General features: G+C 48.2%; 1 protein-coding gene across 3 annotated transcripts; it reads left to right on the forward strand.

Moving 5' to 3' along the window:
- The first annotated feature begins 977 nt into the window (after positions 1 to 977).
- Positions 978 to 21,749, forward strand: LOC143837196 (guanylate-binding protein 3-like). Of its 3 annotated transcripts, none has more exons than XM_077336771.1 (11): positions 979 to 1,109; positions 7,155 to 7,363; positions 8,185 to 8,312; positions 10,078 to 10,187; positions 10,773 to 10,975; positions 12,670 to 12,912; positions 14,002 to 14,282; positions 14,449 to 14,661; positions 15,574 to 15,676; positions 16,229 to 16,422; positions 16,970 to 21,749. In XM_077336771.1, the coding sequence occupies exons 2-11, from the start codon at positions 7,174 to 7,176 to the stop codon at positions 17,174 to 17,176; spliced, it is 1,872 nt and encodes a 623-aa protein (XP_077192886.1). In that variant the 5' UTR covers positions 979 to 1,109; positions 7,155 to 7,173; the 3' UTR covers positions 17,177 to 21,749. The 3 variants fall into 3 exon arrangements, with proteins under 3 accessions (XP_077192888.1, XP_077192886.1, XP_077192887.1); XM_077336772.1 differs by lacking the exon at positions 979 to 1,109 and adding an exon at positions 3,434 to 3,684; XM_077336773.1 differs by lacking the exon at positions 12,670 to 12,912 and having other exon boundaries at positions 978 to 1,109.
- The last annotated feature ends 466 nt before the right edge of the window (positions 21,750 to 22,215 follow it).

Raw genomic sequence — 22,215 nt, forward strand, 5'->3', positions numbered from 1 at the left:
CTATTTTAACCCCTTTGCTACAGAGGGGATGGTGCTTCTGTTGGAACACTGAAAGTCGATAACGGTATCCTCTGTGCAAGCACCAAGTCATGTCTGACCCTTGGGGTGACGCCCTCCAGCGTTTTCATGGCAGAATCAATACAGGGTGGTTTGCCAGTGCCTTCCCCAGTCATTACCGTTTACCCCCCAGCAAGCTGGGCACTCATTTTACCGACCTCGGAAGGATGGAAGGCTGAGTCAACCTTGAGCCGGCTGCTGGGATTGAACTCCCAGCCTCATGGGCAGACAGCTTCAGACAGCATTTCTGCTGCCTTACCACTCTGCGCCACAAGAGGCTCTAGAAACTGCGAAAGGACAACACCCTTTTGCGTGCATTACAAGCATTTCTTCACCCTTTTCAAGAATGCCACTAATCTGTTTGTCTCGAGCAGAATTACAGAGTGTAAACATGTGCAAAGAGTTAATACTGCGGGTGAGCTTATTTTAACCCCTTTACTAAAGAGGAGACGGTGCTTCTCTTGTGGGAACACTTGTACTTCAAAGGGCACAGCTGGTCGATTACTGCCTGCTTCAGCCTTGCAGTCCGGAGGGGTTTTGCACTTTTCTCCTCCACGGAAGATGCTGCCAGGGGATACCCAGGCTCCACCTGGAGGTTGGCAACCCCAGTTAAAAGCCCACGGCTGGTATACTACTGCTTGCTTTGAGCACTTCAGTCCTTTGCCCTTTTCTCCTCGACATTTCCCGTTTGGGGGAGCGGAGATGATGCCGGGAGATCCCCAGGCCCGTGCGGGAGTCTTCTGCTCTCACTTCGCCTTGCGGCCCTCTCGCCGGCCGGCATGATTCGTCCAACGCGCAGACCCGCCCTCCGCCTTTGGCTCGGCCAAGATGAGCTCCGGCCCTTCCAAGAAGCCCCTCCTCGTGCGGGGAACTCCTTGCCGGGGAGCGGCCGCGACTAACGCCGAGGGATGGAACGTTCGCTTTCGCTTTCGCTTTGGCGCCCGCTATAAGCAGGCGGAGGGAGGGCGAGCGGGAGAGAGGCGGCCAGGCAGGCGGCGGAGACCGAGGCGCCCGACAGACGCCGCCGCTCCCGTTTCCCCCGCAGGGAGAAGGTAAGACCTCCACGCGTGGCTCCTCGTGCAGCTGCAGAGAAAGGGACCCGATCCCTTTTTCGGAAGAGAGACGAGTTAAGCGGCCGGGAAGAATTCCGGCTGGCTGGAAACGCGGCCCGCTTCAAACGGCTGGACAGCTCTTCGGACTTCAGAGTCCAAATCGGTCGCTCCCACGTGGATCGGGGCCTGGGACAAGTTGGGGGGGGGGAACCTTCAGCCCCGTCGAGCCTCCTCAAGTTGGAGTAAAGGTTGTTCAAATGAAGAACAGCCAAAAAACAAGCAGCCTATTTTGTGTGCATGTTGTTAAAATGCATTCTGTATTGGTGCATTCTGCAATTCCTGCGTCTCGTCCAGGGGGTCTTCTTTCCACCATTTTAACCTTCACAACAGTCCTGTGAGGTAGGTTATGCCAGAAGGGAATGGGCTAAATCCCAGGGCAACGGTGGAGAAGGGAATGGGCTAAATCCCAGGGCAAGGGTGGAAGGATCATGAGCTCCTCTGCATTCCTGGGAAGTCCTGTGGGGAGAAATTAATCCCAAGAAGGGGCTGCCGGTTTTGGCCTCCCCTTGATGCTGCTCTGGGTTAAGATGATGCTGGTCTGGGCTCCCATTTCAAAACTGCTATGCAGGGATTTGAACCCACAGCCCATGATGCCAGTCCTATCTAGTGACATGAAGAGACGCCTTTATCTTATAAATTTTTAAACCTGAATTGGATTAATTAACTTTTGCTTTATTATTATAATGTATTCTATTGCATGCTTTAATCTAATTTACCCCCCCCCCCGACCCTACTGGGGAACGGCAGGCAGCAACAACAATAATAATACTTATATATGTCTTATAAATCAATTCTTTCCATTCTGACGATGTGCAATGCTAGGTCAATTAATAGCAAGTCCCCAACTCTGCATGCATACTGCATAGAGCATGGGGAAAACCTTTGCTTTTGGTAGGGGCTCCCCAAAATCACTGGAACTAGGATGGGGGAGGGATAGAATTACGTCTGTACCCTGTCTGGAGACCTGCCACCAGATGTGCTTCACTGCAGGTCTCCCGTTTCCCGAAGACTGCGGTAACTTTGGTTCTCCCTCTGAGGAATTGTCCTGAGCCGTTGTGGTGGACCTCTGGAATTCTGTTGGTTCATAGGCTTCATCCCATGCCGTGACCTCCAGAAACTGCTGGCTGAGCAGGAGCTTCCCCAGCCAGTTCTCTTTGGCTGGAAGCTGGAAGAAAACGCTGGCAGGGGCTCATGGGACTTGTAGTCCATGAACATCTGGAGGACCACAGGTTGACTACCCCTGCTCTAGGCTGCTCAACCTCCACCGTTCCTGGTTTGACACATCCCCAGGAGCACCCTTATTGGTTTTAGGCTTCAGTTGTCCCAGATCTACCTCCCCCTGGCTTGTTCAAGCTGCAGTGGCACTGCTTGGCAATCCTTACCTTCTGGGTCTGGAATAGCCTGTCATCCACCACGTACGCGGTTTCAGGGGGTGCAGATGGCTCAGGCTGGGCTTACTTAGAGAGCGTCCTCCTCTGTCTGACGGCTATCCAGCCTCTGCATAGAAACTTCCAAAGGAGGAGAACCCACCACCCCTTCGCTCCTCCTTTCACGACACTCACACAACCATTTCTTAACACTTTTCAAGAATGACACTCATTGGTTTGTCTCGCACGGAGTTAATACTGCGGATGAGCAGTATCTTTGCTATGGAGCTTATACTGCGGATGAGCAGTATCTTTGCTATGGAGCTTATGGTACTTTTCTTCTCAATAAGGTAAAGGTAAAGGTATCCCCTGTGCAAGCTCCGGGTGCAAGCTCCGACCCTTAGGGTGACGCCCTCCAGCGTTTTCATGGCAGATTCAATACGGGGTGGTTTGCCAGAGACTTCCCCAGTCATTACCGTTTACCCCCCAGCAAGCTGGGTACTCATTTTACAGACCTCGGAAGGATGGAAGGCTGAGTCAACCTGGAGCCGGCTGCTGGGATTTAACTCCCAGCCTCATTGGCAGAGCTTTAGACTGCATGTCTGCTGCCTTACCACTCTGTGCCACAAGAGGCTCTTCTTTTTTCTTCTTCTCAATACTTGTACTTAAAAGCCCACGGCTGGTATATTACTGCTTGCTTCAGCATTTCAGTCCGGAGGCGCTTTGCCCTTTTCTCCTCGACATTTTGGGTTTGGGGGAGCAGAGATGATACCGGGAGATCCCTGGGGGTTGGCAACCCAGGGCCGCCCCATGAGTCTTCTGCTCTCGCTTCGCCTTCGCCTCACAGCCCTCTTGACGGCCGGCTTGATTCGTCCAACGCGCAGACCCGCCCTCCGCCTTTGGCTCGGCCGAGGTGAGCTCCGGCCCTTCCAAGAAGCCCCTCCTCGTGCGGGGAACTCCTTTGGGAAACGGCGGCGACTAACGGGAAGGGAAGGGAAGGAGAGGGCGCAGCGCACACTTTCGCTTTCGGGCGGCGCCCACTATAACCAGGCTGAGGGAGGGCGCGGGGGAGAGAGGCGGCCAGGCAGGCGGTGGAGACCGAGGCGCCCCACAGACGCCGCCGCTCCCGTTTCCCCCGCAGGGAGAAGGTAAGACCTCCACGCGTGGCTCCTCGTGCAGCTGCAGAGAAAGGGACCCGATCCCTTTTTTTACGGAAGAGAGATCCGCTAAGGGACTGGGAAGAATTCGGGGTGGCTGGAAACGCAGCCCACCTCAAACTCTTGGGCAGCTCTTTGGACTTCAGCGTCCAAATCCGGTAGCTCCTACCTGGATCGGGACCTGGGGCGAGTTGCGGGGGACTTGCAGAAGAACTCCCAAAAAACAACCAGTCTGTTCTGTGCGTCTGAGCACGTTGTTAAAATGCATTCGGTATTAGTGCATTCTACAACTACAATTCCTGAGGTACTTCCAGGAGGTCTCCTGTGGAGAAAACTTAATCCCAAGAAGGGGCTGCCAGCTTTGGGCTCCCCGTGATGCTCTGGGTCAACATGATGCTGGTCTGCGCTTCCATTTCAAAACTACTTTGCAGGAATTTGAACCCCCGGCCCATGTTGCCAGTCCTATCTAGTGACATGAAGAGACGGCTTGTAACTTATTAATACCTAAATTAGATGAATTAAGTATTTATTGGTTTATTGCTGTATTATATTGAATATTTTAATCTAATTTTTACCCACCCTGAGCCTACTAGGGAATGGCAGGCAATAATAATAATAATAATAATAATAATAATAATAATAATAATAATCTTATTGAACATGTTTCCAGCCTGCCTCATTCTGACAGACTTTAGAAGCAAATGCCTAAGGACGGCTGTGCCAGGAGTGTCGGTATAAAACTGTAATTAATAAATAAAAATTAATAAATAAGATTTAGTAGTAATAATGAAAAGGCAAGCCCTTCCCAGTGGTTTTTCAGACTATTACTAGAAACCTTTTTGTTATCTCACTGAGAAGTACTTTGGTCATTATGACAATGTGCTAGCAAGTTGGTTTGTCTGCCGTGATCCATGGTCCTCTGCAGTGGGCAACCTCAGAAATGGGGTCCCCGTTCTTGCCGGTGCCTAGAATCTGTCAACCTGAGGATACTAATTCCAGACTGGCTTGTTGTTGTTAGTGGCCCTGCATGTGGTAAGTAATTTTGTGCTTCCACAAAGGGTTGTCCTGCTGATGTTTCCAGATACCAAAATGGCCAGATGTTGTAGACCAGCCTTCTCCACTTTTGTACCTTTGAGAAACCTCAGAAAAGTTCTTCAGGCTTTGAGAAACCCCAGACGTGGCACAATTATGCTGAATATGGCTGGGAAGCATGACCATGTACCCCCCCCCAGGACCCCTCCCCTTCATATCAACCCATAAATGTTTTAACAAATTTTAAAAATATGTTAAAAAGTTAATTACCTCCCATTTGGGAAATCCTTCCAGGGCCATCAAGAAATCCCAGGGCTTCACGAAACCCCGGTTGTGGAAAGCCTGTTGTAGACCGTGGGCCCCTGAGCTTTTTTAGCCTCTGGGCACCTTTGGGATTCTGACAGAGGATGGGGGGCACAGTCACAAAATGGTTACCTCAGGAGGTGGAGCCAACTGCAGAATGTCAGAGAGAGAGGTCGTGCATAACGCTAACAGTTACGCCTCAATGTTTTAGGTAGATGCTTTGCTTAATAGGAAGTCTTTTTAGACAAACCCCTTGCTGAAATGGGTGTAGGGAAGGGTGGTATAGAAATCTAAATATACAAATAAAACTCTTTTATTTCCTATACAGAGCTTCTGTTCAGTCAGACAGGATGCCTTAAGGGCAGCTGCTGCCAAAGCAATTTTTAAAAATCTTCATGGCCAGTCAGAAGACCTGCTGGGTGAAGCCCCACCAGGCCTGTCTACTTTCTAAAAAAGCTTTTGGATCTCTGTCATAAGACAGTATAGCAGGGTTTTATCTGAGCAGGCAGGCCTTGTGGGATCCTCTGCAGTGCCCAGGGATTCCGGAGTCAGGTCATGCCAAGACGAAGCTCTTCTGCTAGGCTTATGGTTGAAGCCACTTGAACAGTCAAACAGCTCAACCATCTTCCTATATTATTAACCACCCCCCCCTGCCTTCTGCCTCCGGGTAACATCTTGCTAATATCACCGTCTTTATAATCTCTGTAATGTTCTATTGGTGCTGATAGCTGTCTAATTGATGGTTTTAATATTTTGAGAGGGCCATTATGGTCTTATTAATAATTGTAATTTTTATTCTTATATTGTTTAAAATGTTATTCACTACTCTGAGATGGCTAGTTAGAAAGGGTCAGTATAGAAATGAAGTGGCTGGGTGGATGGACAGACTGATGGATGGGTTGGTGGGTGGGTGGAAGAATGAATGGATGGATGGGTAGATGGATGGACTGATGGATGGGTGGGTGGATGCATGGGTTGGTGGGTGGACGAATGAATGGATGAATGGATGGATGGATGGATGGATGGATGGGTGGGTGGGTGTATGGATGGACCAATGGATGGGTTGGTGGGTGGACGAATGAATGGATGGATGGGTGGATGGACCGATGGATGGGTTGGTGGGTGGAAGAATGAAAGGATGGATGGGTGGATGGACAGACTGATGGATGGGTTGGTAGATGAATGGGCCGATGGATGGGTTGGTGGGTGGAAGAATGAAAGGATGGATGGGTGGGTGGATGGACGGACGGACCGATGGATGGGTTGGTGGGTGGATGGATGGACTGATGGATGGGTTGGTGGGTGGATGGATGGATGGGTTGGTGGGTGGATGAATGAATGAAAGGATAGATGGGTGGATGGACAGACTGATGGATGGGTTGGTGGGTGGAAGAATGAAAGGATGGATGGGTGGATGGACGGACTGATGGATGGGTTGGTGGGTGGACGAATGAATGGATGGATGGGTGGGTGGATGGACGGACTGATGGATGGGCTGTTGGGTGGATGGATGAATGGATGGATGGACTGATGGATGGGTTGGTGGGTGGATGAATGGATGGATGGATGGACCGATGGATGGGTTGGTGGGTGGATGAATTAATGGATGGATGGATGGGCTGGTGGACAGACCGATGGATGAGTTGGTAGGTGATCGTATGGTGTTGTATGTGGGTGGATGAATGGTGTAGTCAGCTGCTGTTGCCTTGCAGGATCTCCCAATAATCAGTGTGCAAAGAGTGTTCCGTGAAGGCTGAAAGTCCTAATCTGTTCCTAAATGCTAGGATAGAATGCATAGGAATTCCACTTGGTATTTAATTACCTGGATTTCAAAAGGCGCTTGCTGATTCCTGGTTCGTGACCTTCATGGCTGGTAGCTACTAGCTCTCCTATTCTTCATAGAATCATAGAGTTGGGAGGGACCTCATGGGTCATCTCATCCAACTATGCAGGACACTCATTGATCATTGATGTTTTCTTGAGAAGACTGTGATAAGCTCTTTGTAAAAATGTTCTGCAGTTGCAAAACTGGACCATCTCCAGGGTTCTACTTTAGAAGACAGGCATGTGAAACGTACCCGCTTAGTAAGGTCTGCTGTTCCTCTTTTCTCCTGCCCTGATGACAGGTCATCCAGGCTGTGAGCTATGGCCTCCGAAATCCACATGCCGAATCCCGTGTGCCTTATCGAGAACAAGGACAGGAAGTTGGTTGTCCATCAAGAAGCACTTCAGCTGCTCTCGGGAATCCATCAGCCGGTGGTGGTGGTGGCCATTGTGGGGCTGTACCGAACGGGCAAGTCCTACCTCATGAACAAGCTAGCTGGCAAGAACTCAGGTGAGAGAAAGAGGGACGTCAGTTCATTCAACTCAGGGCTGCATCAGGGGAGGATGGGAGATAATTCAACAGTGAAATCCCTCAGATCAGCAGAATAGGCAGGCCTGTAGCCCTTGAAATCTGACTCTGCGTTCAGGACTCTTTTCCCTTAAATAGTACCAAGCGGGCAAGCCTGGGGAGGGGGTAGATTTAAACCCAGATTCCTGAGGTGTGTCTTGCATGATATACAATTCCAAGGTTGCAAGCTCTAATCCACTAAAGCAGGGCTCTTCAACGAAGGTTTCATAAAGCCCTGGAAGGGTTGGCGGAATGAGTGGGAGTTAAATAATTCTGTGTGTATATTTGTGTGTGTATATATATATGTATATACCTTTAACAAATTTAAATGTTTATTATGTGATATGACCATATATGGTAATGTCAACTCCCAAAATGGCCAATGCTGGGCCTGGAGGGGGTGGGGAGGGGCCCTGGGTGGGCGTGTCCACTGCTTTACAACCGTCTTCTGCATGATTGGGCCACTTCTGGGGTTTCAGGGGTTTTTCAATGGTACAAAAGTTGAGAAAGGCTACACTAAATTATCACTGACTCTACTCAGTATGTAATTCGGTCCTTCTGTATCTTTTTTAAAGCCCACAGAATATAAAACAATCTTTTTTGTGCCTTCAGCAGATCCATAGCAAATATATAACTACATCCCCTTCCAAGAGGAAGAAACACCTTTGGAATTTCACTTTCTGGCCTGCTGCAGGAGAGGCTACCTTGGCCAAATCATTTTTACCTGATCTATGCCCGTAATATATCAATATTTTCATGCACAGGTTTCCCTCTGGGCTCCACGGTGCAAGCCAACACCAAGGGAATCTGGATGTGGTGTGTTCCCTACCCTGGCAGACCGGACCAGACCCTGGTGCTTCTGGATACAGAGGGGCTTGGTGATGTGGAAAAGGTGATTTGGACATCTCTGGATGGACGGGATGCTGCACCTGTTGAACTTTTGTTGATGCAGGATGCTGCACCTGTTGAACATACCTTGAGGTGTTTCAACAGGAGGCCTGTGGGCACCTTAAAGGACACAAAAGAACACATACGCTTTTGTGATTCAGAGCTCAATTCGAAGCAGAGAAGGGACTGCAGAGAACTGAGTCATGAGTCAGTTAAAAAGGAAGTTAGGGTGATGTGTAGGAACCACCACTGCCAGGCACATTCTCAAACACTGCTTCAAAATGCATATAAGGTGACAGAAACTCCACATAGCTGTGGGTAAAACAGAGGCTGTGCAAGGAACCGGAAGGCACTGAACACTGGCATGAGTGTGGCTGTTGCGTAACCTTCTTTTGTGACCTTCAAGGGTTGAATCATGGTGAGCTTTGGGAGGCTTTAGAAGAACAAGAGTTGGTTTTCTTAGCCCACTTTTCATCGCCTGAAGGAGTCTCAAAGTGACTTCCAGTTGCCTTCCTCTCCCCACAACAGACACCCTGTGAGGTAGGTGGGCCTGAGAGAGCTCTGTCAAGATGGCTCTGTGAGTTCTATAGAGTTCTATAGAAGACCGTGACTGGCCCAAGGTCACCCAGCTGGTTGCATGTGGAGGAGTGGGGAATCAAACCCAGCTTGCCAGGTTAGAAGCCGCTGCTCTTAGCCACTACACCACGTTGTCTCCCTTTAAAAGTAGAATTCATAGTTACAGGCTATTTTCTTTACAGTTGCATAACCAGTGGTGGTTTCCCAGCTTTATTGTTTATTTAGATTTTTATACCACCCTTCCCTATGTCTCTGGGCAGTTTACATAAAACATCATGAGGTAATGACATGGAACATCACAACAAATATAACAATCATAACATTCCTCCTACCTAGCCACAGGACCTCCATCTTTGCAGGGATTACTTTGGTTGAGCCATTTTGTCACCACTTCCAGGCAGCTGGCTAATGCTTCTGGGGGAGATTCAGGGCGGTCATTCATCAGGAGGAAGAGCTGGGTGTCATGTGCATATTGATGTCAACCCAGCCCAAACCTCCGCACCAGCTAAGCAAGAGGGCACATGAAGATATTAAATAGGATACGAGAGAGAACTCCTCCTTCTGTGACTCCAAATGGGAGCTGGTGATGGCAGGATACTTTCTCCTATTGCTACCCTCTGTCCGCAACCCTGGAGGAAGGAGATCAGCCATTTGAGGGCTGTCCCCCATACCGTGGTGTTGGCAAGGTGATGAGCTAAGAGCTCATGCTCGACTGTGTCAAATGCTGCTGACAGGTCAAATAATACCAGCAGCGCCGACCCACCTAGATCCAGCTGGCATTCAGGGCGACTACCGCTGTCTCTACCCCCTGGACAGGCCGGAAACCCAACTGAAATGGAGGCTGACGTTTCCTCTAGGAATAGAGGCTGACGTTTCCTCTAGGAATGCTGATGTTTGGTCCACGGCAGCCTTTTCAACAAACTTCCCCAGATACGCTAAATGTGTGACGAGGCGGTAGTTGTTAGTCAATGGCATAGGGATCTTTTGCATGGATTATCCAGTTTCAGTGCTTTGGGGAAGGAGTTCTTCCTCCTGTAGATGAAACACAAAAATCAAATTCAATTAGGAAAGAGCAGAGGCTGCCTAAAGGTTGGCTAAATTGGACATCTGAACCCACGCTTTACAAATGTCTGGTACATTGGGAGGTAGGAACTGAGTCTGAACTCCGCCGTTCTCTGCTCTTCCGTTTGCAGGGTGATTCGCAGAACGACTCCTGGATCTTTGTTCTGGCCGTCCTCCTCAGCAGTACTCTGGTCTACAACAGCATCGGCACCATCGACCAACACGCCATGGACCAGCTGCAGTATCCTCCTGAATCCACAGCCGCAAGCAGATCTCCTTATAGTTTTGCTTCCTGGGGGCCTCTTGCATTTGAAGTAGGCCACCTGGGCCTGTTCCGCACACATAGGATAATGCACTTTCAATGTGCTTTGGCAGCTGGATTTTCCTGTGCGGAACAGATATACAGGCGAGCCATATTAGGTGGCGGAGTGCATATTTGCATACGTTTATATACATTTCAAGATCTAAATATTCAAGATTCTTTATGGGTGGCTTCCAGGATAATCAGCTTCCCCTGGCCAAGGTTGGTTAACTGATGATTAGAAAACCATAGTGGAAGGTCAGGCTCTGATCCAGTTAAAAGAGAGAATTTGATCATGGGCAGCTTCTCTCAGCCCTCCCAAAATACACATCTATCAAAAGCAGTATCACCTTTCATGTCTGGACAGGCAGTTACATGCAGCTATGGAGAAAAGGCCAAGGACAGGTCTTGCCCAGTAACAAAAGCGAAATATGAGGTAGAAGTGGGGCCACATTTCCAAGAGGCAGGTCTCCCCCCTGTAATGAAAACCAGGTTGTTTGGTATCTTCCTGAGCCAGGTCAACAGTTACGTGACAGAACTGACAGAGCGCATCAAATTCAAACCGTCACCTACTGAGAATTCGGGGGCACTGGAAGATTCTGCTGAATATGTCCGCTTCTTCCCAACGTTCATCTGGGCAGTGAGAGATTTCTCTTTGCAGCTGGAATTGAACGGGCAGCCCTGCACGGACGACGAATACCTGGAGAATGCCTTGAAGTTGAAGAAAGGTACTTATTAAGCCTGCAGGTTCGGTAGACACAAAGGCGGCAGTTCGAAAACCTTCAGCTCTTTATTAACTCCAACTCCAAGAACACCAAAAGGGAACATAGGAACAGGAACTTGCATACAGTTTTGCTAACCCATCAAAGAACCTGATTTGTCCTCATCTCAGGCTACCAATTGGCCCGTGAGTCCTTAGAACAAGCGTCAGTAATTGGTTCACTTACAATTCTTCATCTGCATCCTGCTAGCACAATTGAGCCCACATACATAATAGTGCTGTGATGGTTTTCTTGTTTTATCGTTGTTCACAACCATGAGACAGCAGATCCATGAGTGGCGGCGTGCAAATTTTAATAATAATAATGACCACACAAGTATGGCGAAGCTAAATATAGCATCTGTGAATTGCAACCTTGGCCAACTCTGGCCTCCCAGTTGCTTAACCCAGCAGGCTTTTTTGGGAGGTGGGGGCCTGCAGTGCATAACACCATGACATCCCTTCCAGTCACATAACAGGAAATGATGTCACATATCGCCAGGATGTTGCAGCAGTCTCCTCAAAATGTAGGTTTGGGGTGGGTTGTTAAGAGCATTGCAGGGAAGCATCATGTCATTTCTGGTTATGTGATATGAAGTGATGTTGCCCCAGTTAATTTTCTCTCTCTAGTTCCTGCTCCTGTTGTACAAGGCAGTGTGGGTAGAAGGCCTTCTGCTAGAGCAGTGGTCCCCAACCTGCGGCCTGCGGCCCGGTGCTGGGCCGCGAAGGCCATGGCGCCGGGCCGCGGCTCCCTCTCCCCGCCCCCCCCCCCGCAGTAAAAAACTTCCCAGGCTGCAAGCTTGCGGCCCGGGAAGCTTCTTACTGCGGGAGGGCGGGGAGAGGGAATCGGGGCCGCGGGCGCGGCCCGATGTGCGGGCGCGGCTCGCGGGTGTGGCCTGATGTGCGGGCGTGGCCCGCGCGGGCCGCAGCCCGCGCCCCAATGCCCTGCCAGTCCCCAACCTCAGAAAGGCTGGGGACCACTGTGCTAGAGCAGGAAACCTGTTCCTCTTATAACTCAGAGACGAGGGCTATAGGGCTATATAATATAGGTCAGTAGCACAGAACGTGTGTTGTTCACGAATTTAAACTATTCTTCTACCAATTTTCTACAGCAAAATATAAAAATATAAATATAAATAAATAAATTTTCTGGCTGACAGCAGAGCCTCAGTTGATGACTGAAAACTCATGCCCAGTGACTGTAAGAAAATCCAGTCACAGTGAAAGCAGTACAACCTACCAAAGCCAACCATGAGGCAGCAGAATTACATATTGTTGTTGTTAGGTGCAAAGTCATGTCCGACCCATCGCGACCCCATGGACAATGATCCTCCAGGCCTTCCTGTCCTCTACCATTCCCCGGAGTCCATTTAAGTTTGCGCCTACTGCTTCATCCAGCCACCACATTCTCTGTTGTCCCCTTCTTCTTTTGCCCTCGATCGCACCCAGCATTAGGCTCTTCTCCAGGGAGTCCTTCCTTCTCATGAGATGGCCAAAGTATTTGCTTTTCATCTTCAGGATCTTCTAAGGAGCAGTCCGGGCTGATTTAACAGTCGAAATGCCATTACCAGTTTGCCAAAAACCAGTCCCAATATCTTTGCACTACTAGATGCCTTTCCAGATTCTTCCATCTCCAGATGTCAATCTCTGTCTTACTCCTAGGTCAGTCCCGTGAGGATCAGGTGTTCAACCTCCCCCGCGAATGCATCCGACTTTTCTTCCCCGCCCGAAAATGCTTCCTCTTTGAACGCCCCACCAATCGAAAGAACCTCCACCGGCTGGAGGAGATGGAGGAGAGTGAGCTGGAAGCTGAATTTGTGGAGCAAGCGATCCAGTTCTGCCGCCACGTCTATAAGACATCCAAGCCAAAGACCGTCCCAGGAGGGCACGTTGTCAATGGGCGATGTAAGTCCTTGTAGCTCAGTAGTTCTCTGACCAGCACTGATGGTGGCTCAGGGACAATAGAAAAAGCTTGCAATCCTTTTGGTCACAAGATCCACCCACAAGACGAATCCTCCTACAGCAAGGCACTTGCAAGAGTTATTTATTGTATTTATATACTGCCCACCCCTGAGGCTCAGGGCGGTTTTTGTAAAACTTAGAGGAACCGGGAACGTGTATTTCTCTCTCTACATCTTTCTGTCTCCTATTCTGTCCCACTCCTTCTCCAAATATGGGTTATATGTTTCCTAGATCCCACCAGAACCCAGTTCTTCATGAATGACCCGGAGGTCACCTGCTTGTCCCCCAAATATCGAGGCCTACTCTGCTTTCTTTTCCTAGGGAGGTTTTATACTACCTGCCTCATCCTGTGAACAACTATCTACAGGCCCTGTAAGGCAGAGGTCTTCTGCCAGGCTTTTGGTTGGGGCCAAAGTTAGTATTTCTCTGCCTACCTAAAACTTAGTGGAACAGGAAACATGTATTTCTATCTCTACATATTTCCGTCTCTCCAATTCTGTCCCACCCCCTCTCCAAATATGAATTATGTGTTTCTTAGATCCCACCACAATCCAGTTCTTCATGAAATGATCCAAAGAGCACCTGGTTGTCCCCCAAGAATCAAGGCCTACTTTCTTTTCCTAGGGTGGTTTTATACTACCTGTCCGGTCCTGCGAACAACTCTCCACAGGGCCTGTAAGACGGAGCTCTTCTGCCAGGCTTTTGGTTGGGGCCATGGCTCCACCATTGGTCCATCTATTTCACATTGACCACTCCCAAATCTTCTTGAATTTCTGGGAAGATTCAATAGTCATAATACACAATCATTGCTGGTTTTAGCCTGTTATTATTTATTATTATTACTTGTTATTGTTTATTTAAATTTAAATCAATTTTATTATATTGCTATAGTACATTCTATATCTGTGTATACCACTCTGAGCCAGCTTGCTGGGAGGGAGGCCTAACATATAATAAACACAAACATAAAGCAGCTAAATTTACCCTATATGGGTGATGCCAGAACCATCTCTTTTGTTGTCTTCTTGGCAGTGCTAGCAAACTTGGTGGAGACCTATGTGGGCACAATCTGCAGTGGGGGCGTACCTTGCATGGAGAACGCAGTGCTAGCTCTGGCTCAAATGGAGAATTCAGCTGCTGTGCTCGAAGCTACTGGCCGCTACATGGAGCTGATGGATCAGAAGTTGAAGCTGCCCACGGAGACTCTGCATGAGCTCTTGGGGATCCATGCAAAATGTGAGGACGAGGCCCTTCAAGTCTTCATGGCCCGTGCCTTCAAGGATGACCAGCAACAGTTCCAGGCTGAGCTGATGGTAAGATGTCTCTTGAGCTTTCCCCTCCAGGTAAGAAAGCTTTCTGAGAAAAGCAACCTCTTGCAGTTTCTACTGTGCCGGACAAACACGACACGCATACAGTTTGTTCTCCTGACCTCAAAACACACGTAGTCATTTCTAAATTGTTTCCCCCCCCCTCTGCCAGCAAGCCCTAGCTCAGAAGAAGGAGGCGTACTGCCGTCAGAACGAACTGGAATCCTCCAAACGCTGCAAGGCTCTGTTGAAGCGGCTCTCTAAGGAACTGGAGAACAGGATCAACAAGGCCTTCTACTCTCGCCCTGGTGGCTATCAGGATTATTTCAATGATCTGAAGACAGTCGCAGTGAGATACCACCAAGAATCAGGGAAAGGGGACATGGTGAGGATTTATATTTGCTTTGAATGCTTTGGATTTGTATTAAACTTTGGTAGGCCCACACATGAAAGGGGTCACAGCTGGGATTTTATTCTTGGCACTGAACCTTTGAGTGAAGATTTGGTTTCATGGATCATCAGGGATTTGATCCGTGAGGTTAAACATTTCCAAGTATCTACCTTAGAATGCTGCCCTCAGATTCTGGCTTTTAGTTGCTATTCTGTGTTTTTTTTTATATGCACCATCAATTAACGTCTTCCAAGTAGGTGTAATAGCAGTCTTTACATGTTTTTGACTTGTTCATTCCATCAGCTTAACAGGAAGCTCCTGTTTGCAAAATGTTTTGGGGTGGCCACCCTAAATTAAAATGACAGAAAAGGTGCTGGGGTTTAAAATAAGATCAGAGCCATGTTGCCAACATTAGTATATCTCAGGCCTGGCCACACTGAGGCTTGCCAGGTATCCATGGACTACAATTACCATGAGTCCCTGCAAGCATGGAGAGCCACAGTTTGGCCACCCCTGGTGAGGAAAATGTTTTGTTCTTCCCCAGAACCACTGTTCTGATCTAATTTGCAGGCCTTTGTGGCTTCTTAATTTGAAACATCCAGAGTTCTGGTGCTTCTGAAGTGGTCATTGTGAGCTCACTGCCCTTACGTGACTTGTACTTGGATGAAAAAATCGCATATCCCACGAGCCACTTTGATTGTGAAACCAGCAATTATCTGTTTAGCCTGAATCTTTATTTATTTATTTTATATTCATATTTAGTAACCCCCGCTCCTGGACTCAGCCTGCTCATAGCTGTTTACAAAAAGTATTAATCCCGCCCTCCGCATAAAACAATACAAGTCCAAGACAACCCAAGATGTCAGCAGAATCTCAATCTTGACCGTTGTTTCTCCCACTACTCAGGCAGAGGCTGAAGTGGAGCAATTCTTCAAGGACCAGGAGACTGTGGGTAGAGCCATCCTTCAAAGTGATGAAGCCCTCACAGAGAAAGAGAAGGAAGCAGAAGGTAGGGGCCTGGCACAGTTGTGTGCAGATGGGCTGGATCCTGCTGACACTGCATCAGAGATGTTGCTTTTAGGGTGGGGGTGGCTGGAGCTCTTCTCTCTCATTGGTGGTGGTGATGGTGGTGGTGGGGATACCTCACCATTTGAAAAAAAATGTCCTGGGGAAAATTTTATTTTCTGATTCTTTCTGGGCCTTCGCAGCTCTAAGACCGTTTACGCACTGGGAACTTCAGGAGCAGAAATTCGGGACGGATGAGGTGCACCAGGCCAAATGCTCCCCCATGTGGGTGCAGGAAGAGTGGGGGAACCTGCCACGACTAAAACTCCAGCCTGCAGCCCGGCATGAAACCTCCAGTGCATAAACAGTCTAAGAGGCACAGATCTTTACCACACTTCTACAGAACTCAGATACTGAATGAGAGAAGGCTCTTCTTGCTCATTGGTGGTGGTGGAACAAGACACATCAAACTTCTGATCCAGACACACGTTAAAGGGACTCAGCTGCTTATGTAATAACTACCTAGGATGAATTCGGCTTTTTCTTTCTGGTCCAGGTGCCAGGACGAGGGCGGAGGCGGCAGAGCGGGAGAAGGAGATCCAGAAGCAGAAGCAGGCTGAGCTGGAGCAGATGATGGAGGATCAGAAGCAAAGTCACGAGGCAAACATTGAATACTTGAAGGAGAAGATGGAGAAGGACAGGGAGAAGCTGCTGGAAGAACAGAACAAGATGATAGAGAGTAAATTCCAGGTAAGCGTCACAGCAAGCCCATTGGGGTTTGTTTACTTTGCAAAAGACTTGGGTGGATTATGGCAAGGGTGGCCAAACGGTGGCTGTCCAGGTGTCCATGGACTACAATTCCCATGAGCCCCTGCTAGTGCTGGTAGGGGTTTATGGAAGTTGTGGTCCGTGGACATCTGGAGAGCCACCGGTTGGTCACCCCTGCTGTATAATATCGTATCCCCACTGAACTGGGTTGGCTGGTGTCGCTCCCAGTTCATCTACATGGCTCCTTTGGGTGCAAGAAGGGATCCCTTACAGGTGCCGTGGAGGGAGCACTCCAAAATCGTGACATTTATTCTGAAAAGCTTGGAAACCCTTCTCCATGTGTGACCTGCAGACATGCAGTTTCACCTGTGCCTGCACAGAAAACCACAGCAGTTATAGGAAATGGCCAAGCTGTCAACTCCGCAAATTTCCCAAGGAAGATTTGGCAACCCTGTTTGCTCCAGAGTGAGAAAGATCTCATTTCTTTTGCTTGTGAGCTTGTTAACCCTGATGATGTTCTCCTTCATAGGAGCAAAAGGCTCTGCTGGAGGCCGGATTCCAGGATCATGCTGCTCAGCTAAAGGAGGAGATTTGTCTGCTGAGAAAAGAAAGTGAAAACATCAGGAGACAGGATTGGATCACCAGTATGCTAAATGCTGCTTCAAATATATTTTCATCGGTACTTCCAGTGCTGATTAAGGGACGTGTTCGGTGTAATCGTCGTCACAAGCATTAGTAAACAAGTGGGAGGAGGGGCTGATCCTCAGTTGCCATGTGTGCAGTGCTTGTTGCTTTGTTTTAGAAAACCACAATGCGAGAATCAATAGGCCACTGACAAGCAAGGGTAATAGCAGCAACATGGGTAGTGGTAAGATTATGGAATCAGTGCTGCCGATATTGCTATGTCTGCTTCACACATTACACAGAAGCTAACCCAAACTTGCCCCCTAGCACAGTGGTCCCCCAACCTTTTTATCACCAGGGACCGGTCAACGCTTGACAATTTTACTGAGGCCCGAGGGGGGGGTAGCCTTTTGCCGAGGGATGCTGCCGCCTGAGCCCCTGCTCCACTTGATTTCCTGCTGGTGCCCCTTCCTGCCGTCCGCTGGTGGGCGCTGCCAGCAGCAGCTGTGCAGTGCCACGCCGAGGGGGAGCTCCAACCATGGTGGCCTCTGGAGAGCACCAAAGGTGAGCCGGCGGCAGAGTGGCAGGGCAGCCACCCAGGCAGCAGCCGGGGAGGAGGACGAGGAGGAGCTGCGGCCTGGTACCGACTGATCCACGGCCCAGTACCAGTCTCCGGACCGGTGGTTGGGGACCACTGCCCTAGCGCATACGCAATAGGCAGGTGCAACCAACTGTGGTTTGGTACTCCTGCGCTTTCCCATTTTAACCTCTTGGTTGCATCCCTTAATTTGTGATGTGTACAATTAAGACAAGCAAAGCTAGCGTTGAGAAAACAAGCTGGGCTGCTAATTCCGTTGTAGACTTCACACTGCTGGTCTAATAGACATCAGGTCAGCTTCTGGGTACTAATAGAAATGCTTAAGACCCTTAAACATAATGAGGGATGCTTCATGCCTAGTTCAATCAATTTTATTTACGGTCATAGACAAGCCAGTAGAAAACATAAGATTACAGATATAAAATCAATTATGAATGGATAAAAACTAAGAACAATTGTATATGACTCCTCCCACTGGCAGTCTTCAAGCAAAGGTTGAATACACACTTTTCTTGGATGCTTTAGGATGCTTAGGGCTGATCCTGCGTTGAGCAGGGGGTTGGACTAGATGGCCTGTATGGCCCCTTCCAACTCTATGATTCTATGATTCTATATGGATCCAATATAAAAGTATTAGGGGATAGGGTTGGTCCAGCTCTGCCTTATTTGTATAGCTGCCCAAGCAAATTTAGCAATAGTGTTAGATCTTTATTTGTGTCTTACAGCAGTAGCTTCACTGTTTCCTCAGACCTCTGGGGCATTCTGCGAGCAACGAGGCCAGTGAATCTGTACGGAGGTGACGATAGAGTCTACACTCAAATAGGACATGTTCTGCTTTCTCTGTCTGATCTTCGTCATAGACACGTGCTTCTATCGGTAGCCCCTTGAACTTTCCTTCCAGAAAAGCGGAAGGAAGAGCATTATAACGGAGAAGAGTAAAAGTTCTTCTTTGTTCAGAATTTAGAAGATCAGTTAGATATGGCATCAGGACAGTCTTGTTAAGAAGGTCTTTTCCATAAAAGTGGGTCCAAGATCTTATTAATATCGTGCTGTCTTTCTACATCTATTACCCTGCTCCTTATTAATTCTTTCGCCTTGTCATGTCCCAGGCTCAGAACAAGTTGATAGGACAGACCATAGGAGCCCAGCTTCTCTAACCGTGCATTTAACCAGGGCACAACAAATGAATCTGTCAGTAGGAGGCTAATAAGACCCCTCTGCTGAAATATCAGTTTTAGCCAAAACATAAAGGTTACCACCCAGAGCCTAGTATGAACATTAACCATTCCAGTTATCCTAATTGCGATATTGGAAATGTTATTTGGCAATTGGAGAACAGTTCTCAAAAATTTAGACTGGACCTTCTGTAAGTTAGACAGGTTACCAGAGATGCTTATTGGGGCCCCAAAAGTCAGTTGTCCGTGGGCTTTAGCCTTGGAGATGTTTATGGCCGCTCGTATGCATCTTCCATCTTTTTGCCAGAAAAATGTCTGAATTGCACTTGAGCTTTTCTGCGTGTTTGATGAGATATAATTTATACGTGCAGTTCTAGTTTGTGTGGCCTGAATTATAACTCCCAGATATCTGTAGTGTTTACTTGTTCTATCAGGGTCCCGTTTATTCTCCAAATGTGAGATTTTGGCCTCTTTCTACAAACCATCACCTTGGTTTAATTATGGTTCGCTTCAAGGTAGTTTGCATGGCAGTAGTGCCTAGTTGAAGAGAATGCAGAACTCGCACTTGGCTGTTGTTTCCAAGAAGCAGTGAGGTTTTGATTGTAGCCAGCTCTTCTGTAATTACAATTACTATGGTGCTAAATTGCCACAGCCAAGACAAAGCTACCCCTCTAGGCAGACTAGATTTTGCCTTGCAGTTTGTTCAAGCTTTGCTTGGCTTAGTTGCTTTTTAAAAACACTTTTCAGTATTCACAGAGTATTATTAATTCAGTGTTATTGGTTATGGCAGCCTTTCTCAGCTCCTTCACTGTTGAGAAACCCCTGAGACATTCTTTGTGCTTCGAGAAACCCCAGAAATGGCCCAATTGTGCAGAATATGGTTGGGAAGCATAGCTGTGGACACGCTCACCCCAGGCCGCTCCCCTTCCCACCCCTTCCCTCCCCTTTCCATGGGGAGGTCAGCAGCAGTGGGTCCCACTGCCCCTTCTCAGGGTATGCTGATGCCGGAACTGCTCTTACGTTCTTCCCATGCAGAGCGGCTGGGGCTCCTCTTAGAAATATCCGAGAAATTTGGACTTCCCAGCTAAGAGCCCTCAGCATTCACTGCTCTGCAAGCCCTGTAATACTTGGCCAGTTCTCACATGGCCAGTTCTTACATTTGTTTCTATTTTGAGTGCTCAAACTGCTGTAGGGGAAGTGTCAGGAAAGCTCTGCCGGGGAACAAGAGGGGACAGATTGTGAGTGGTTGGTTTTGTCTGCTTTTCAATCAAGCGCTGTTTAAAAAGCCAAATGGTGAAGGAGGCAGGAAGCAGCTTCAAGAAGACATTCTTGTAACAATCCTACAAGAGGTTCTCCAGAAAAAAGTTTCAGGCCACTAGCACCGTTAAGACCAACAGGTTTATTCCAGGTATGAGCTTTTGAGTACATGTACACCTCTTTAGCTACAATGAAGGTGCCACTGGCCTCAAAAGTTGTTTTGCTGCTTCAGCCCAACATGAACCCCCACTTGAATCTAACTTCCTGGACGGGGTTAGACTAGGCGCCATTTTGGTTGTGCACCACCTCTGCACGATGCCTGTGAGTTATGCCAGTGCCCTTCCGGGAGCTCTTTCCCGCTGGGCACTGCTGCTGGGAAAGAATGCTGCTGAGCCAGAGCAGAAATGGGGAAGGCAAACAAGAGTGCACATTGTTTGTTGCTGCTGTTGGCCAACAGGCTGGGCCATCCCTCAGAAAGCTCTGGAGTCAATCATGGCACCCTATTGCAGTGTTACTGGTAATGCATTGTATTTGGTGATGATGTTAGTTAGCCATTGAGTTGCGTCCACAACTTGACGATTCCAGGGGTTAAGTGTCGCGACGTTTTTTGATCATGCGCTGTTTCTTTTAGCTGAATCACACTGGCCATTTTGATCATCTCTCACGACTGTGTTCTTTGTGGGCCTGGTTCCCTTTTCCCACTGACCAGTCCTAGCATAATTGCTGTCTCCATTGTGTTGGATTGCGTGATATGGCCAAAGCAAGTGAGCCGGAGTTTCGTGATTTTGCCTTCCAGTGATGTATCAGGCTTTATGCATTCTAGCATTTCCTTGTTTGTGACTTTTGCTGTCCATGGAACCCACAGAAGCCTTCTCCAGCACCAGAGTTCAGGCTGAACTAATCTACATTTGCTAATCAGGCTTATGTCCTTGCTTTTCTATGCTCGACTCAAGCTTATCATTGCTGTGTCACCCAGAACAATTTGACATTCAGTTTCCTCTTAGCTTGTTCAAAAAAACAGACAAAAGTTTGTAAAATTATTCTGTTTTTATTAAGGTGCACATATAGCCACTAGCAGTGCAAAAATGACAACATTGGGAAGTATCACTAACACATTATATTTACTTAAGAAGAAGGAATGGCAAAGTCCATAACCAATTACAACGAATGGTCAAGCCACATGTAGCATACAGGTTGCAGGTACAGAAAAGGTATGACCAGAATATGTCAAAGGTGTAAGAAATTTAAGGGAGAGTGCTGTGGAAGCCAAAATAAAGCTGAGATCTTGGGCCAGTGGAAATGTGCCACCGAATTGCAATGGTGAACCCAACAAGACGCTTTTAAAGCAAGCCAGAAACAGGTGGATGGCCATTTCCTTCCCCTGCAGTGTTCTCAGGTGATCCCCCATCCAGGTGCCAGTCCACAGCCTGCCACTGAGGTCTCCCCATCAAAAAAGAGAAAAGGCAGCACGAATTGGGATCTTCCCTCAGCAATAAACTAAACAAGGCCTGCCTCCTGATGAGGCTTTCAGTTGGGATATGTTGAAAATGGATTTGGTGTGAGAAAGAGGGTGTTTTTTAAATATTAAAGCTGTAGTGCTGTGATAATAAGTAAGCAAGTAATAAACGTGGACTTCCAAGTAATCGTGGACTAAATCTGATTGTGTGTAAAGTTAATCCATGCTGGGGAAATGACAGAGTTCCTATTCTGCCTTCTGTTAAGCTGTTCCATTGGATGAGTGTTAATTCAATGCAGAAGCAAGGGGAGAAGTTTAGGAAGTGTCTTGAGGGTCACCCCTTTAGACTAAATTGAGTCACCCTTCAGAAATAACAACTGAAGAGAGAGAGTTTTTTAAAATTTGCAAAGCCTTCAACACAGCAGGGCAGAGGGCATACATATTTAGCTCTTAAGTAAAGGTTAAAGGTAAAGGTAAAGGTATCCCCTGTGCAAGCACCGAGTCATGTCTGACCCTTGGGGTGACGCCCTCCAGCGTTTTCATGGCAGACTCAATACGGGGTGGTTTGCCAGTGCCTTCCCCAGTCATTACCATTTACCCCCCAGCAAGCTGGGTACTCATTTTACCGACCTCGGAAGGATGGAAGGCTGAGTCAACCTTGAGCC

The sequence above is a fragment of the Paroedura picta genome, chromosome 5, assembly GCF_049243985.1.
Source record: "Paroedura picta isolate Pp20150507F chromosome 5, Ppicta_v3.0, whole genome shotgun sequence".
In the NCBI taxonomy this organism is placed as follows: Eukaryota; Metazoa; Chordata; class Lepidosauria; order Squamata; family Gekkonidae; genus Paroedura; species Paroedura picta.